We start from the raw sequence: 17,724 nt of genomic DNA on the forward strand, positions 1-17,724 counted from the left end.
AGCCTGGAGAAACTGAAAATAAATAAATAAATAAATAAATAAATAAAGCAAGTGATGGGCAAGACTGCAGTGCATGTGTTGAGATTTATGGAGATGTGGCAGATGTGTTCTCCGGCACTAAGATAAATAGAGTAATTTATGGAGATTGATTTGGATTTTGAAAACTAATAACTGATGGTTGATTTTTTCCTATTTTTTTTCTCCTGAAAAAGAAGCTGAGCAATAACCTGTCAGTGATGGAACCATATGGCAAAGTCAGCAGCCTTTCTGTGTGCCAAACAGGCCAATTCAAATCCCAGCCTTTGCGAAAATGGGTGCTATGTGCTTCTCCCTGTTCCCTGTACTAGTTACAAAATGCAGCGATAAGCTGAGGCATGGCAATCTGATTCAGCAACATTCAGTCTGCAGTATCCAAGCTCCTGAGATGACCTAGAGCAGCTTGCTATGACCTGCTTGAAATTTTCAAGGAGGTAAATGCTGCTGTTAGAAATACCAGTGGTTTGCAAATTTAAAAAGACTGCAAATCACTGATCTAGGTGAAAAAAACCATACTTCCCTGCTTGGAAATGGGAGTCCTGCCTCCCGCCCAGCCAAATGAATTCATTTGTGGTCTTTAGTCAATCACGTGGGTTGTTTATTCAATTCTTCTCCTTTTTTAAAAAATGGGAGCTAATAGATTCATTTGCTTCACATACGGGTGATGGGGAGAATTAATTACATGAGGTCAGGACAGGCCTTTTGAACTGGTGAGAGATGCTGAAGTGCTAAGTGGTATAAAGTGGAGTTGACTGTCCGTGCTAATCCAAATATTTTACTTGTGGGTTTTCCGTGACAAACCCTCTACACAGCAGTGGTGTTGCAATGATAAGAGTGGGACCTGGCTAGGACTAGGTGAGGAAATGGGGTGCCGTGCTGGAAAGCTGTGCTCTGGCAGCATTCAGCATAAGATATTTTGCCCTGAACGCATTGGAAAATGATTTCTAAAGGCTTGTGATATCCTGCAGTAAGTTCTTTTGCCTGAGGACCTAAAGGGTTCCTCACCTAAAGGCTTCTATTGTCCTCTTTTATTTTGTACTTTGCTACCGTGCTTTACGCCTTCATAGTTAGGTGAAGTTGGATTTTGCACTGAGATCAGGGACTCAACCTCTGTCAAGTGTGAAAAATGTATCATACCATCCCAAGGATAATAGCAATTGCTCTTTGATTAGAGAGATTCTTTTCTTTCCCAAGGATTTACAATTATCTGATAACTTAAGTTAAAATTAATATATAGAAATTAGTCTTTGAAGAAAAAGTTAGCAGTCTGTATTCTACTAAATTTGTTCCCAGTAGCTTTTATGACAATAGTCCAGGCTTTTCAAATTCCCCCTGTTGTTAAAGCTTACAAAAATCTTATGCACAGGCTGAATTTGAAGACTTTTATTTTTTCTAGGATTAATGGTCACTTACAGCCATTATTCTTCATAACTGAAAGTTTCTCCTTCAGCAGATGCTGAAGAGTAATCTCTTCTCCAGTGAGTTCGACAAGCTGCCTTCTATCACAATGCCTTCAGTCTCCTATTGTTCTCCGTAGGGCTGTGGCCACAGGCAAAGAAGGCCACAGCCCCTGTGCCCTTGCTCTGCATGGGATTTCCCCTCTGCCTCCTGACAGCACAGATTGCAAGGTTCTCTAATGGCAGTAGGAAGCTGGGCATTATGAAAAGCTTCATCTTAATGCAAGTCAGTGCACTGCCTTGGTGCCACGGAGAACAGGAGGCAGCAGCAGATGTTTGGGAAGGGGGTAAGCTTTTCATGAGTTTCCTGAAAAGGAATTTTACACCTTTGCCATTGCTGTTAGTAAAACCATGTTACGAAAATAACACCAGGAATGTGTTATTAATTCTAAACGTTGCTTCTAGAAAACTTCCTGTTATACCAGATCTGCTCAGCTGGGAGGGCAGAAAGCCAAAGAGCCAGAGGAAATGAGAGATGGGTAGGGAATTTGTACAGGGAAAGGAGAGGAAGAGACTAAAGGGAAAGCAGGGAGCTATGAGAAAAGCTTTGCCAAGGGCCTGCCTAAGGGAAAGGAAAATGGGAGCTATTAATCTTGAATCTTTTCCAGGACTCAGACAAACCAACGGTAACCGCACATTTGTGATCTGGGCAATGCCGTGCTTCTGTAGGGCAGAGCTGAGTTTGTTTTGAACTCACCACAGTGTTTCTGTACCACGTTGTGTTCAGCTTTCAGTTTAACCTTTGACTGCGTTGTGTTCAGAGCACTTAGCTTTCGCATACTTAACATCTCCTCAGAGTGTTACCTTAGGTTGCTCATTTTCTCTCACAGCTTTATCTGTGAGTCTTAGGTTAAAATTAGCTGATGTCATTGAATAACCACATCAGTGTTTTTAAGAAGGAAGATGATGGATGGAAAAGGGTGGGCATTTCTCCCTATTCCTGCATATGTGAGGTATTGGTCTGTGTCCCTGCTATATCGTCACAGGTTTGGGAACTGAGGAGCTGGAAGAGAATTGGTTGAGTGATGTCTCATCCGGTAACAAAACAAAACTTGAGGGTAAAAAGGAGTTTGTAGAGATCTTAGCCCACCGAAGGGACTGAGGGATGCTCTAGCTCAGTCCTTCAGAGCTGCCCACCGTCTCTCGAAAAGGCTTTCAGCCAGCAGCCTGACCCTTTCTGCTAACTAGCATCTTGTAGACAAATTGCCTGTTGAACCAATTAAAAAAAAAGTAGAGGAAGGAAAATTTCAAGTACAGCTTTGGTACCCATCGATTCAAATTTTCACACTCACCAGCTTTTAAATATTTATTAGCCAGCTGAGCATTTTTGTTTTTTAGCACTGATTAACGAATAAGAATTTACTGTGGTAGTGGGGGGCAATGCATACGTGTGATTTCTTTTCCTCTTTTTTTTTTCCCTTGGAGTATGAACTGAGTGCTTACTACGGCTCCAGGATGAATGATGCTTGAGGGGAAGATGGGGTTGTATGTGTGTTTATTCTCTGTATTTGATCTGACCCACAATTAAATGGCCAAGCACACTGCCTGTTTACTCTGCGTCGCAGGCTGTTGGCTCTGCTCCTTGCCTGTCATTAATGCAAACCCAGACCTCATCGGCTGCGAACATGTGAAACATCTGTCTGTCCTCCTGTGATCAATACCATCCCTTCAGAGGCTTGGCTTTGGAAGCAGTTCCATAAAATATCAGTTATTTTTATTTGGATTTGATAAATTTAATTACTTGGAGCAATTAATAATTTATTTGTTTTGTATCGATTGCAGTCCAAGGCATCCTGGTAGGACAGTCTGATGGAGATCAGCATACCCTTATTAGTTAGGAAAGTTTATGTTTCCAGATCCGAACTTCCCATGGATTAGTTAGCTGAAATGTGCTTGTTGCTTCTGCTAGCAGTTTTTCAAGAGTGAAGTTGTAAATTTTGCACTCTGCGAGAGTGGGAGAGAGTAATTTCCATGGGGAGCCTGGCAGAGGCATGAGAGGAAGGTAGCGTCCTCATTTCTGTGAATAAAAGTCATGAACAAATGATGCAAGCTGGATCAAATTAATGTTGTGGCATTGCCATCTCTCTGTTGCATTACATGCCCTTTAATTAGGGTTAAGTGAGTGCCGGTGCATTTCCTAATTAAATGCATGTCTGTAAGGAGTGAAATGAGATGAAAACACCGGAGTATTTTATTTTTTAAAAGAACAACAAAAGGATACAAAATCTTAAATGAAGTAGGGAAGGTGAGTCCAGCACCCTTCCTCTGTTCTCATTCTTAGCTGAGCTGCAGGGCAGTTAATGTTAAATTGCTGGAAGAAAAATGCATCTGTCACCTCTTTCATGGAAATCTGCTGTGGGAAAGCATCTGGACCAAAGCCTTAGTAGGCTCTCAGGTATAAAGAACACACTCTGGATGCAGTAATGGGGTCTGCTAAAATAAGTTATAGTTCTGGAAAAGACACTCTTTTCTCAGGAGGTGGACAGTCTGTAGCTAACAATCTCTTTTGGCCTGCAGTACTGTAGAAGAGGCGTGTTGCTTCTGTGTTGGATCATCAGCTACCAAACACTGGGCAGCACCAGGACTTGGGGATTTTTGTCTGCCAGTCCTGGGCGGATTTGAAAAGCCTTCATTTTGTCACCTTTATGTGCACGGGCACCCTGATTGTATGTAACTCACGCAAAGCAACTTATATATTTATTTTTAGCTTAACCAATTAGCTTAACCAATATAATGATTGGAGTGTAATCAGTCACTGTAGTTTTTGGTATTTGTGTGAGCGTAGTTTCAGTTAAATTATTTAAGGGAAAAGCAACATCAATTCAAGATTAAGTGCATGTTTTGCTAGTTTCTTGGGTGTGTGTCTGATTTGGAAGTTCTCGCAGTATTCTTGTGCTGTGTGAAACTGTCATCACAGTGCCACCTCCTGTGGCCTTTCTTAGGGCCCTCCCTGTAATCACAGCACACGTGTCTGTGCTTTTCATTTGGTTCCATCAGCTGCAGCTTAGGGACCATGCAGCCATTCCTTGGAGTCACCTTTACAGGCCTCAACTTGTTTTTTACACCTGTACAGAGCGGCAGGGCAGGGTTACCTGGGAATCTGCGGATCTGTACTGAAGTGTGGTACTCCTAACGTGCTTTTAATGTAAAACACCGTCCAGTAAAAATGTCCTTTGCATTTCTTAATTCTGCACCATGCATTTTACTATTTTTTCCCTAAGGAAACGCTTCCTGTAGCCCTTTTATTTTTACCAGACTTGCACTGTATTTACTTAAGGCACAAGGTTTTTAAGGGGAGGGATTGCCATCTCCTAAATGACAGGCAGCCCTTTCACGGTGTGGGGTCTTTGTCTTCTCAGGTGCCTTGTTTCTTGTCACAACCTGGATGCCAAGCTGGAAGAAGACTGACTCTGTTTCCAGGTTATCAGCCATCATTCACGTTGATTCCAAGTTACTCTAATTTTATAATCATGGAGTGATTTGAGTTGGAAGGGACTTTTAAATCATTTTTCTCCAGCCACCTTGCACTAGAGCAGCTACTTGTGCTGGATCGGAGCAATCTGTGCCTGCATCCCAGGGGGGAAAGGGTAAGATGGTACAGAAACCTTGAAGACCTTTTTACCTGCATGGGTAAAAACCCATCGTGCTGAGCCATTGATGCTTCAGGACCTTTGGCTTCCTTTGGGAAGTCTCTCAGCTTTACCCCTGAATCAGTGCTATAGATGCATAACGGTGCAATAATGTTTCTAGGATCAATGAGCTGATTCCTTGCCATGTGCCTGAGTATTCTGTGCTTCTCTGGGACCTGTTGGCCTCCATCATCCTTGACAAAGCTATTACTAGGTATATTCCTCTAACAAGTAAAACTGGTTTAATTTGCTGGGAGGATTCAGGTACAGAATTTATGTTTATGCACAATTGGTTTGGGAATTTGTGAGGTATGTCTTACTTCAGTCTAAAAAAAAACCACCCTGAAATAACCATTTACATAAGTTAATATAGACATGTTTTCTTCTTAAAAGGTTGGTTTATTTAGCATTAAGCCTCATTGATGGAGCAAGTCGATGGTCACGTGCCATCCCAAAGTGATCATTGTGCTTAATGTGTTACATAGCATAGTAGAGATGGCATAGCAGTATGATTTTTTTTTTTTTAATCCTAAATCTTAGTTTGGCAGATCAGCAGGCACTGACGTAAGGCATGGGGTCTATGGCTGTAAGCTTGGGCAGGGGGTAGCGTATATGCTCATTGAGGCAGAGAATACCTGTGTAATTTCAAACTTTTCTTAGTTTTGCATATATCCATTGCAATTACCCATCCACTTCTCATTGTACGACTTTAGTTCTGAGCAGTTAAGCACTTCAAATTTCCAGAAATGTGCACATTCATACCTGAAATTGAATTTCTCTGTTGGGGTTTTTTAAATTCCGGAGCTCTAAGGCTAGAATACTTAATATGGTTCTTCCTTGAGTCTTAAAACTGTGCAGAAGTGGAGGCTCTCTGCTCCTGCAGAGTAGAGCCATGCAGACGGGAAAAGGTTGACCTTCTTTCCCCATCTTCAGCCAGAAAATGCGAAAAGCATTATTCATCTGAAACTTTAGCGCTCCTTCTTCCTGGAAACCCACTAAGCAATTCAGTACTCTAAAGACATCCATGAAGAAAGTGCCTAATGAGAAAGTTTTCTTGAATTGCTGCTGAAATCCATGAAGAAGGTGGTTTTCAATGTCAGTGAGCTGTATTATAATGCTGAACAACGGTACCGGTGCATAAAACCACAGTTTATAGCTGTACAGACACAGGTCAGAAGTGTGGAGTTCTTAGGATTAACGGTTTTAGGACAGTCATTGTTTAGGGTTGGGGAATGGTGAGTTTAAGGAAAAGACTGTCTTGAAATTGAATTAAAATGGATTGAAGTGCAGCATCAGGGAGCGGACGTATGAAATGTCCGAGTAACCGCTGATATATCATTTTGGTGAGAGACCAAACAAAAAGTTTTGGCACCAAAGCGAGTTTTTTTTTTTTTGGATGCTTTGAGCACCGAAAATGAGGAAATCTATGAGGAAGGCAGAAAACTGAGAGCAGAATGTTTAAGATGACCACAGAGATATGTGGGATCCAGCCGAATCTGTCCTTGTAGATCCTGCAAACCCGTCCCACTCCTAATGCAGATGCCCATGGCAATCTCTACCTGCCAGGTGGTGATGCTGTGAGACCCGACAGGGCACTGCTGCAAGCTCTGCTATTACGCAGACTTCGTTACTCGTCCAAAATATGCTCAAATACATTTATGACTACACTTAAAAGTATTACCATAAATTATGAAAATAGAATGACAAACACAAACAAATGAAGCTACTCTGTTTGGGGAGGCTGTATCTTCAGTTACTTCTTACCATGTTTGTTCATCTAATGAATTTTGCCAATTAACAATTAATTTGCAGTAGGTCTCCTAGTCATTAGTGTGAATTAGCGAGGTTTTGTTGGCAGAACGTCGTCTCGAACGTTAAGTAAAGGCGTAGAAAATCCTGTATCACTGAGAAGCTCGAGGGGACTCAGCCGTGAGAGCGCTCTGCAGCCATCTGACCACTCGGGGCCAACCCCAATTCTGTCCAGCCCTGCGCTGAAGTGAGGTGGGTGCTGTGCTCATCTAGTTAAGCTGCACGAGCCAAATTCCTGAGCAGTGCCCTCCTCCTTCAGGGGGAGACTCTGCACAGGGGGGCTGTGATGCCACGGCTTCGTGCTGTTGATTCACGCAATTTTCTGTAGCTCTTTATTTATTTTTCTCTTGATACACACAGTTCATGTGTTTAGTGCAGGTTGTTTATAGCAAGGACAAAAGATTGCAGTCCTTAAATCAAAAGCGACGTTGGTGTAATTATAAGCGCAGGCTGGTGGAGCAAACAGGGCTGTAGGGAGAGGCTGTCAAAGGAGAAGAGCATCCGAAATATAGTAACCTCAAAAATCCTAGCTAATCAGTTTTCTGACTAGAGCAATCTGTTTCCCGGGTATTATTATTACATGGGGACTTTAAAGATAATAAATAACAATAATAGTCCTGTATAAGGAAGGAAAGAAAAGGGCAAATGCCATTCACCTCGGAAGCTGTGGTTGCTTGCTGGAGTTCTCCGAGGAACAGCGTTTTCCTCAGCCCCTGCAGAGGGCTCGATCCGTGACAATGCCAAGATCATCCCAGGAGCTGCAGTGTGAGCAATAAGACTGCCCCGGGTGGTGTTTTTAGTAACGCAGAGACGGGGCCTTCAGAATCCACACGTCCCAGCTCACACATCCATAGCCAGAGAGCCCTTCTGTGTGCTGTGATCCCTGTGGATCGCCCCATTCCTCAGGAACCTGGGCAGCTGAGGCATCACCTCCAACACACTGGTTCATCTGTGGACACCTGCTGAAAACACCAGCACAAAGAAGGGCTTGCCGAAGTCAGCTTGGGCCTGCCTGAGCCGTACGGGACACAAAGAGTTCTCCCCTGCAGCACGGCAGCCCAGCTAACGGACCCTGGCTAACAGATTATCAGCAGCGTTTGAGTAATAGACTGCTCATTTAGTTTTAATACATTTTGCATAGAGAGCAATCAGCCTTCATCAGTCTTAGAGATGAATTGGCTTAGCCAGCTAAATTCTAAAGATATTAGTCTGACAGCAGCCACATAAATCATAACATTTTCTTAATGATGGTAAAATTAAAATATACTCTTGCTTTGAGAAACCAATGAAGCCTTCCTGTTGGCAGGCCAGATCCTCCTGCCTGAATTAAAAGGAAGCTTAATTGATGTGTTTTTAAACTAAACAAACAGCCCCACTCCTCAGCATCTCCAGCGTTCCTGTCTTTGTAGTTAAATTACCTTGTCCTGCCTCTCCCCGCCCCATCCTCTGATCTTCAGGAGCATGAGTAAAGACCTTGGCTCGGTGTTTGTTGACCAGGCTCCCATCAGACATGAGCAGGACACACATGGTGTTACACTCGAAGGCTTTGCTGGAGCAGTTGTATGTATTGCTAGTAGTTCCTTGAGCTCGTGAGAGCCTCCTAGGGGAGCAGCTTGTGCTCTTCCTTGAACCAATAAACCAAGACTTCCTATCATCTCCAGACCCCGTACTCTGGGCTGCCTTTTTCTTCTCCGTAAAGATTTGATATCTGAAGTATGAAATTCACGGCTGTGCAGAAACCCCAACGCTGAGCCAGAGACCCTCGGGGTATAAAAATAGGACAGAGGTGGCCGCTGGTCCTTACTCTCCTGGCTGTTTGCACAGGGGTGGATTTTCTTCTTTCCCTAATGCTCCTTTTGCATCCCCTGGATCAGGCTTTTTTCTTGGAAATTCTCCCCTGGTGGTAGTCCTTGTCCTTTGCTGGAGTCTATTGTGGTGATAATATCTAGCAAAAGGATGAGATGCTTTCTAGGGCAGGCTGTGAAAGGCCTGCTCCCTGGGGTGCTATGGAGCATCTGTACGCTGGCTTTTGGTCTGAGAAGATGGGATGGAGAAGGCAGGTTTTCCCAGCCTTGCACTGAGTTGTGGAGCTGCGATGGGCCATATCCAGCCGTAGCGGAGTTAAGGTTACTGTTCTCACCCTTTGGGCGTGCACGTGCAGTGTTCCTGCTGTCCGAGGAATTCAGAAGGTCCAGATGGTGTCTGTTGTTTTCATTTCAAGGGTTTTGGGGCAGCACTGTGGGAAACGTGTGTATAATTTGGGAAACTGATATTGGGCTGTCTGTTTTGGGGAACTTTAACCAGTGGCATACAGGAAGTAAGGCGACCATCACATCCAATTTTAAGGTGGTGTAAAGAGTGGCTCCTCCTTCGGCTCGTTCCTAGGCCAGTGATGCAGGTTCATGGTTGGTTTGGCAGACGTTGGGGCTACTGATCCGTAAGTATCAGTAGGATGCAGGGTGTCTGCAGGCAACTTTCACTTCTTGGCTGTTGAAAGGGCAGCTGGAGGCTTTGTTAGGATGGTGCTCCCCAGGTGCAGGGGTGGGGTCACCTTGCGAGGGCTGGATGCGGAGGGACAGCCCGTGAAAGCGTTGCAGCGAGGTGTTTGAGGCTGCTGTGCTGTGACTCAGCTCCCTCCTGCTCTGTCTTTTAGCATCGTCGAGGCAAGAATGTGCTTTCGTTCGTTCTCGGATGTATCCACAGGGCTCGGAGCCCTGTTCTCCCTGCCATATTGTGCCAGCTGCGTTCGTGCAGCTTGTAATGTAATAAATGCTTGGTCTGAGCAGCTAGCACTCCTGGCAGAGCCCAAATGAATGCAGAGGAAGGACCCTGCTAAGTGTATGCATTCTTCCTCTCCTGGCCAGCTCCGCTTCCCTTTCATAGCTCACATCTGATGCTTCCTCTCTCACCTAGCCCCTTAGCTCCGATGTAAATGTGTGTTCACACTTCCGCCAGTCAAGTAACTGTGCTCTCTCTGTCTCTCCCCTTTGTTATAAAGCCTGCTCTGTAAATGAATCCCACAGGTCTGGGGCTCAGCAGGTAAAAGGAGAAGTGAGTCTGTTAGCGCATGAGTCTAATCAGGCCGGCTAAAGCGAATAAAGTAGGGCAGCATTGCACATTAGCCACTGTGTAAATGAGCCCTTTGATGGGCTGGGCACCGCGGGAGAGGTTTTGAAGCCAAGAAGAACTTTTGTTGTTAATTCAGTGACACATGGAAACTGTAAAACAGCGTGTCTTGCACACACACGAGAGAGAAAATAAAAGCCCTTGCGACCAGGCTTTTCAATACCTGCCCTCGGACCTAGTCTGAAAACTTTCAGCCCCTGTCTCCTTCTCTTACCACTTGATTTTCCTTTCTCTCCCTTTCTTTTTTTGTTCCCCCTGCACTATAAAAAGAAAAGCTCTCTTGCCTTTTGAACTAGACGGCTGTGAGTGAGGGCTATCTCTGAGCTGTGTGGCTCTGTTACCTTTGTGTTCCAGATGAAACTGCCAAGCTCGGTGGGACAGAAGAAGATTAAAGCCCTGGAGCAGATGCTGATGGAACTCGGAGTAGGTGAGTAAAGGGGGCACGCGAGAGAGAAAGAGACACACAGAGCTAGCCTTTGTTCTTGAGATGGGCTATTTTTTCCCCTAGTAATACAGCCAGTTTCTTGAATAACAGTATGTGAATGGTTTTTAAAATATTTTATGTGTTTAAAAAAAAAAAAAGAAAGAGAGAGGGTAAAAGCCAGAACAAGATGCACAGGGTTTTTTTCTTTCCTCCCAGTAGAAAAATGTTTTAAAAGACCCTTTGTTTCTCTCTTGTTTGGGCCTTTTTAACCATCAAGAGAGGCAGCACAGTATTAGGAAGGCAAATCTCAGCCTTGCCGGGAGAGGTACTTCTAAGTGTGTTAGTGACCATGGCACGCGCATTGTTCAGGGCTGCCCTGTCTTGCTTTCAAGCTTCGTTTCCCCTTAATTTACTGCTCACGGTGGCAAGTCCAAAATGCGTCTGGGACTGTTCATCCCCCCTTTATAGGCTGCATGCTGTGTGAAAATCTGGAGCACCTCTGCTGAAAGGCAAGTAAACACACATCCCTCACTCTTGAACTCTAGTGTCTTAGCAGCAGAAAGAAGGGTTTGCTTGCCACGTACAATACCCACTCATAGTCGGAGGGGAAGCAGTGCAGCCCATGGTCAGCTGCTGCCCTCCATGCAGCAAGTGTGGTTTGTAGGTACTACAGGTCCCAGCATGCAGTGCCCCTTGATTAGACACCTGAGGTCCTTTTTCCCCTGCATTGTGTCTGCAGGAATTTAAAAAAAAAAAAAAAAAGCCTTACGGTGATTTACAAGAGCTTACTGAACCCGCTCCCAGCCCTGACTTCTGTTAGCTCTTGTTAGTTTTTTGGGCCAACTGGTCTGTGGCTTGATACGTTGCCTCAGAGACTGTGTGCAGTTTCGAAAGCCTCCTGTAGCTGGTAAAAGCAGCTCAGCCCGGGTGATTTCCCCTTTCTGCTTTAAAACTAAGGGAGTTACTGTCATTTTTTTTCCCTGTTAAAAGCAGTCTGTAGCCCAGGGAAAAATAGGTAGATCTTTTGACTGACAATAAAGGAGAGAGAGATGGAAGGAGATTAATTGGAGTGTAAAAGTGTTTAGTGGAATGGCAGGATTGAGGCTGAAAGAGTGCCAGCTGAGCTTGCTAGGGAAGCCTTTGGAAGGATCTGAGTGCCTCTTAAAGCCCACTTTCCATGAGGGTAAGGAGGGGTTTCTGACTCCCCACTCCAGCTTTATAACATACACACATCTCAAGGGTTTCCTGGAGCTCCAGCCCTGTTGTGCCGTAGAGTGCAGAAAAACCACCCGGGCTTCGTGTGGTGAACACACTGCTGGCGGTTAGGGGTCGTGCAGCCAGCCCTGCAGCCAGCAGGGCCATGCTGTACCAGGACAGATACACAGAGCTTCGTCCTTTTCCAGAACACGCAGCTCTTCCTGGCTCTGTGTGTGTGTGATTGCGGCAGAACGCAAGGTGCAGGGTGGTCTGCCAGCCCCCGCTACCAGCAGTTCAGGTCCGTGTTAAGATGTGCCTGTAACACAGCACCAGAGCAGTTCTGTGCCTCAGCCCTGCTCTGGGAGGAGCAGTGGTGAGAGAGCTCAGCCCATCTGCTCTTGTTGGTGCCTGCACAGGGGCAACAGGAGCTCTTCTGTCTTCTGCAACAGTGTCTAAGGACTTACTCCCATTGTATCAGCTGGTGGGTAGCAAGGTTCTGCCTTCTGGTCTGACCTGTCTCAGTCTTTCTTCACCCTTCACTTGGTGAGTCCTGAATTTAGCAGGTTCACCCTTAGTCCTTGGCCAGAGCCAAAGGGCAGCCTGGAAATTCCAGGTATTCAACTGTTACAGAACCACGTGGTGGGAGTGAGGCTCCTGGCACATCTTTGTGGGGGTGAACTGTGCAGCCAGGACCTTTCTAGGGATCTTCTGACGTGGGGTTGCTGCTCTGGGTGTTTAACAGGACTCCTTTTTCTCCTTAGATCTCAACCCTATGCCCACGGAGGAGATCGTGCAGATGTTCAACGAGCTGCGGAGTGACCTGGTGCTGCTGTATGAGCTGAAGCAAGCCTTTGCCAACTGTGAATATGAGCTGCAGATGTTACGGCACCGCTACGAGGCGCTGGCCAAAGCTGGCAGCATTGGCCCCCTCAGTGCGGAAGGTGCCCATCCAGATGGCCAGGCAGGGCTCGGCATCGAGGAGGGCAAGGGCGATGCCAAGGACCAGATCATTGATGTAGTAGGAGCACCACTGACCCCCAACTCGGTGAGGAGGAAGGTTGGGGGGGCAGAACAGGGAGCACTCAGGTCTCCGACGCAGATGCCCTGACGAGCGCTGGGGATGCTGCCCTGCTCTCCCTCCAGGCGTGCACGTCCAAGGGAGCACAGCACGCCCGTTTCCCCAAGTCCCAGTGCTCTCTGGGCTTGTCTCCTGTGCTGGACAGTGTTCTTGGTGCTATAGGTGGGGTCAGCAGGTCTTTCTACATCCTGCATGCAGGCAGATGGCTTGATGCGGGTGCCACCGTGGACCAAAGCAGCGAGGCTTTGGGTGACGAGAGCTTGCGCCAGGGCAGCAACAGTGATGCCAGTACAGCTGCAGGCCTGAGGCATTTTCCTTCTAGACACAACCCCATAAGGGTTGCTCAACAGAGGGAAGCAAGTGGGAAAAGCAGCCTTGATATGATGAGCCATGATCTGCCCAAGTCCCTGGAGCTGAGGGGTAGCCCTACCTGGGGCAGGAGGCTGGGGAAGGAGAGAGGCATCTGAAGAGCAAAGGGGTGTATTTCTCTACCCCACTTCCAGTGCTGAGAAAGGAAAGCCAGACCTAGGGCTTCTGGAAGCCACTGAAGCTTCAACCACGAGCCCTGCGACAGTGTCTTGTGCATGCTGTAAATCCATCACCAGCTCTCTCCTCCCTACCTCCCCGAGGGTAGGCTGCCAGCCCCTCACCGCTGCCTCAGGGCCGAGGGTACGCCTGGGGGTCAGCCAAGGTTGCTTTCCCCTCCATGCGGTCCCCTGGCACAGCTGAGCTGAACTGCCTGATGAAAAGCTGCCCGTCTCCACGCTGTGGCATCCCCGACGCCTCAGACGAACTGCCCCGGTAGCGTCACAGACCTTTACTTTCTCAAATGTATAATGTATTATTGCAGGATATTGAGAACACCTTATCTGTCAGCGGCAGAGGTGACACATTAATCTGGACTTGAGTAATGTCCTATTCAATTGTGACAATACGGAGTCATAAGGAAGCGTTCCGCTGAGACAGGTTCGTGTTTGCAAAGGAGTCTTCTGAATCTTTTTTTCCCACTGCATTCCATCTGAAATCTCACCCCTCCGTGCGGTCCGCGGTATATCCCGGTTTGGAAACCTCTTGGGCTGGTTCACAACACACCTGCTTTCCCTCGAGGCTGCTCCTTGGGAAGGTGGGAGAGTGGTGGTGGTGGCGGCCATGGCTGCAGGAGGAGGGAGCCCAAGTGTGGTTCTGACCACGTCCTTCCTCAGCGCCACCTCCTGGAGCTGGAAACAAAGAGGTGGGCCCGGGCAGCGCAGAGAGGGTTAAACTGACCTGGTCTCTGACATATTTGAAAGAAATATAATCAAGTTAATTCACTGCAAGGCAAATTCAGTACCTAAAGGGCCTCCATGTTAAATACAGCACTGACCTTTACCGGCTGATTACACAAAGACGACACAATTAGATTAGTCCAAGACAAAAGGTCAAGCACATTCACACTGTGACCATTTTATGTTACCTTTTGAGGGGGGAAAAAATTACATCCCAGCTGGAGGGGTATCTCGGAGAGAAGGGGAATGGGGCTGCTGTGCCATGTTCTGCCTGGCTCGGGCACGCTTGGAGAGTTGGGCACGGCCTAGCACAGCACTTGCCTTGTACCTTTCCTGCAGTTCTGGGTGCTCGGGCAGCGTGAGGGACCAGCAGCCCGTGGCCCACAGCCATCTTTTCCCAAGGATGGGCTAAGCTGGTTGGAGGCCGTGTGTTGCTGGTGTTCCTTGCCCTGCCCCAGTGCCTCTCACTTGGTGTCACAGATAAAAAAAAATCAGCACCTGGAAGGTTGGGGGGTGGCTGGGGCAGTCCTGGTGGGGTGCGTGGCAGTGTCGCCACCCTGCAGTGCTGGTAGCACCAACAGGCAGCTGTTTGTTGGGCAGGTGGTGTGCTGGGGCACAGCGTGCCGTGCTCCTTTGCCTCCTGCAGCCCTGGCCGTGGGTGTTTGTGGGTGACAGCCCGCCCTGCACCTCGCCAAGCCTGCTTCCGTGGTTTAGCCCAGCCACGCCAGCCTTGAACTTGGAGTTCAAGCCTGTGCTTTGCCACTGAGCTGCCAGGGGAAGCGTTTAATCTCCCTGCTTCAAATTCCTCTGAGTTAGAGAATGAATCCCTTTGTGCTGTCTAGCACTGCCCGTCCATGGCACTCCGCATGTTGGTTTGAGCACGGATTAGTTCAGCCTCCGAGCCAGCTGCTCCCCTGAAGCCAGATTTGTTTCCCTGGAGAGAAGTATCCTGCTCCAGATGTTGGGGGAGAGTGAGTGGCAAAGCCAGGCATAGGACCGAGCCCTGAATCCCTTGTTCTTCTCTGCAAGCCTGGATTCCTTTCCAGGGTTTGGCGTGGTTGGATGAAAGCACCCAGAGGTAACCGTTGTGCCAACAGCTGGCTGTGCTCTCAGCATGGGGCTGTCCCCAGGGCCTTTCTCCAGCTCAGCCCTTCCCCTGGGCATAGGCAGGAGCAGACATCCCTGGGGGTCCCCAGCAGCGCTGCCCCTCGGTGATGCCATCCCTAGGGCCTTGCTGCCCCTCCTGGAAGCCCCTCCTGTCCGCGCTGCGCTCCGTGCAGCAGGGCGTGCGCCGTGAGCCCCGGGCAGGAGCAGTGCCTGCGTGCCGCGGCCGCTGTGGGCAGCGGGAAGCGCAGCACTGCACTGCCCTGCTGCATCCCCTGTGTCCCTCCTCCTGGGGCTGCGGTGCCCGTCGCTGACCATTAAAGCTGAGCCGGGATCCCCCCGGCGCCGTCTGCCGCTGACCCCGGTAGGGACTGTGCTCGGGGCCTTCGGGAGGTGAAAGGTGAGCCGAACTCGGAACAAATTAGTTCCAAGCAGAAGTTCAGCCAGTTACTCCAGATTGGATCCTTTGATTTCCGCAACTCAGACTCCACTCAGTGATCTGTAATGAGTGACTCTCAGAAATCCTCACATTGCAGCACTTTGTTCCTGAGCTCACAAGTCAGCCCATTAATGGGTAAAGGAAAAGACCTTGAGTCTAAGAAGTCTCGGGTTCAGAGTCAGAATTATTTGACTTTTAAGCTTCCTTTATCTGAACTCCTGCTGACTTCTTGTTTTCTGAGCCTGTTTGAAAGCTAGAAGTTACATTGTTAAGATCAAACATTCTCTCTTTCCAGATGGAGTTACAATATCTGTCTTTTATATATATATATATTTTAATATATATATATAGTGTATATATACCAGGGTGTATATATATTCCACTCTTTTTTTTTTTTAATCGTTCTTTCCATTAAAAGAAACTAGACTTGTAGGCTCTTGTAAATTATAATGTAAAACATTTTTTTTAACCAGACAGTTCCCAATTTTGCCCAAGGCAACTGGAATAGCTGCGCCACAGAAGGCAATAGGAAGGTGATTAATATGAATTTGTGACATATTTGAAAGATGGGTCTTTTGCCATATAAAGATTATCAAACACATGTGCTCTTCCCCATTAATTCCTCAGCCCTCCCAGGAAAGCCACAAAGCCCCGTTCCTTTGTTTCCAGGGTGGGTTTTTGTTTTTTTAAATGTACCTTTAGGTCCCCTTGATTACCACGTATTTGATTTTTATAGGGCATCTGTTCGCACTGCTGCGTGGGTTCTCTGGCCCTTTTATTTCCCCGTTAATCGGATCCCGCGAAGGCAGCCGTGCCAGGCCCTCTGACGAAATCCGTGTGTGTGTTGTATTTAACTTTTAGCCGTGCAAATTCCATGCTCTGTTTGCCGTCTGCCAGGCGCGCAGCGGGGACTGGGGCCGCCTTCCCGCTGGGGCGGGCGGCAGGGCCTCCCACCACGCTGCCGCCGAGCACACGGAGCGGCGTGCGAGGGACCTGCAGGAGGAGGGATGGGGAGTCCGGGAGTGTTTTGGGGAGCCCCGTTGGAGATGGGGCTTGCTGCAGGGCTCAGCACGGCGGGGACCTGGCCGCAGGCACTGACTGCGCAGCCCCTCCTTCCCCACTGCCCACGGTCCGTTGTGCAAAGGGGACCCGATCGCACGCTGCTGGGGTGCTGGTGCTGCGTGTGCACAGGGTGCGTGGTCACTGGTGTGCCCGGGGCTTTGGGCGCTGACCCCGCAGTGATGGGAGGCAGCCGTGGCCGTGGTGTCTGTGCAGCACCTGGCACGGAGGCGCAGCGCAGCGGTACACGAGGGTTGTGTTCCCAGCGTGCTGTGAATGGCCCCATCTTACCCCGGATGTGTGCCCGGATTCAGCCCTAAAACTTACTGCATGAAAGGTGAGAACCCACCAGAGCCCATCAGTCCTGCTCAGTCAGATTGGTGAAGAAGAGAGGTGTTTCTCTGAGGAGCTGTGGTTCTCCCTCTCATCTCCTGCTGTGCTCCTGGGCAATTTTCACAGCAGCTCCGGGACAGCAGAGGAGTTTCCAGGCTCTGCCCGTTCCTGCTCCAAGCAGCCCCAGCACAGCTGGCCGTAGTGCGAGCTGCTCTGCCCCTCTCCTGGTGCCCTGCTCCATAGGGCTTGTTGTGTACAGGTGTGCTCCGTCGGGGCCGGGTTGTTGCAGAGCTCAGCCCAGTTCTGGTCACACCCCGACCCCCCCACCCCAAAGACGCTTGTCCCAAAGCCCTACCCATGTCGGGGAGGTGCCACCCCCTCCAAGGTGCCAGCCCAGCCCCCTGGCGCTGCCGGGTTAGCTCTGTCACACCAGGACTGGCTCTGCCTCCAGCCAGGTGGGTGGCAGCACGGCTCAGAGCAGCTTGGGCACCGCTGGCTCTGCAGCCCTGTCGCCAGCTGCGGGGCAGGCTGCGGGGCAGGCGGGCGCATTTGCCAGCTCCCACCGGCTGACCCTGGTTTTCCTTTTGTTTCCCATCTCCCTCTCGGAGCAGAGAAAGCGAAGGGAGTCAGCCTCCAGCTCCTCCTCTGTCAAGAAGGTGAAGAAGCCATGAGCCCCCTGCGTTGGGCGAGGAGGAGGTGCAGAGCTGTGTGCACGGTTGGTGCCGCCCTGTCCTGGAGCCCCCGGGACAGCCGGCTGACTTTTTTTTT

At 48.5% G+C, this 17,724-nt stretch overlaps 1 protein-coding gene across 3 annotated transcripts in view; it reads left to right on the forward strand.

Moving 5' to 3' along the window:
• The window catches only part of DMAP1 (DNA methyltransferase 1 associated protein 1), a 31,968-nt gene extending 14,326 nt beyond the window's left edge, over positions 1-17,642 (forward strand). For 2 of the 3 annotated variants that reach the window (XM_083845943.1, XM_083845944.1), the window contains 2 exons: positions 10,412-10,484; positions 12,440-15,994. In XM_083845943.1, the coding sequence (XP_083702069.1) occupies positions 10,412-10,484; positions 12,440-12,786 (420 nt within the window). In that variant the 3' untranslated portion in view covers positions 12,787-15,994. Of the gene's footprint in view, positions 1-10,411; positions 10,485-12,439; positions 15,995-17,567 lie in introns of those variants that run through there. The other variant, XM_083845945.1, reaches the window with a different exon arrangement.
• Positions 17,643-17,724: the final 82 nt, after the last annotated feature.

Source organism: Anser anser, assembly GCF_964211835.1.
Source record: "Anser anser genome assembly, chromosome: 8".
NCBI classification, from domain to species: domain Eukaryota; kingdom Metazoa; phylum Chordata; class Aves; order Anseriformes; family Anatidae; genus Anser; species Anser anser.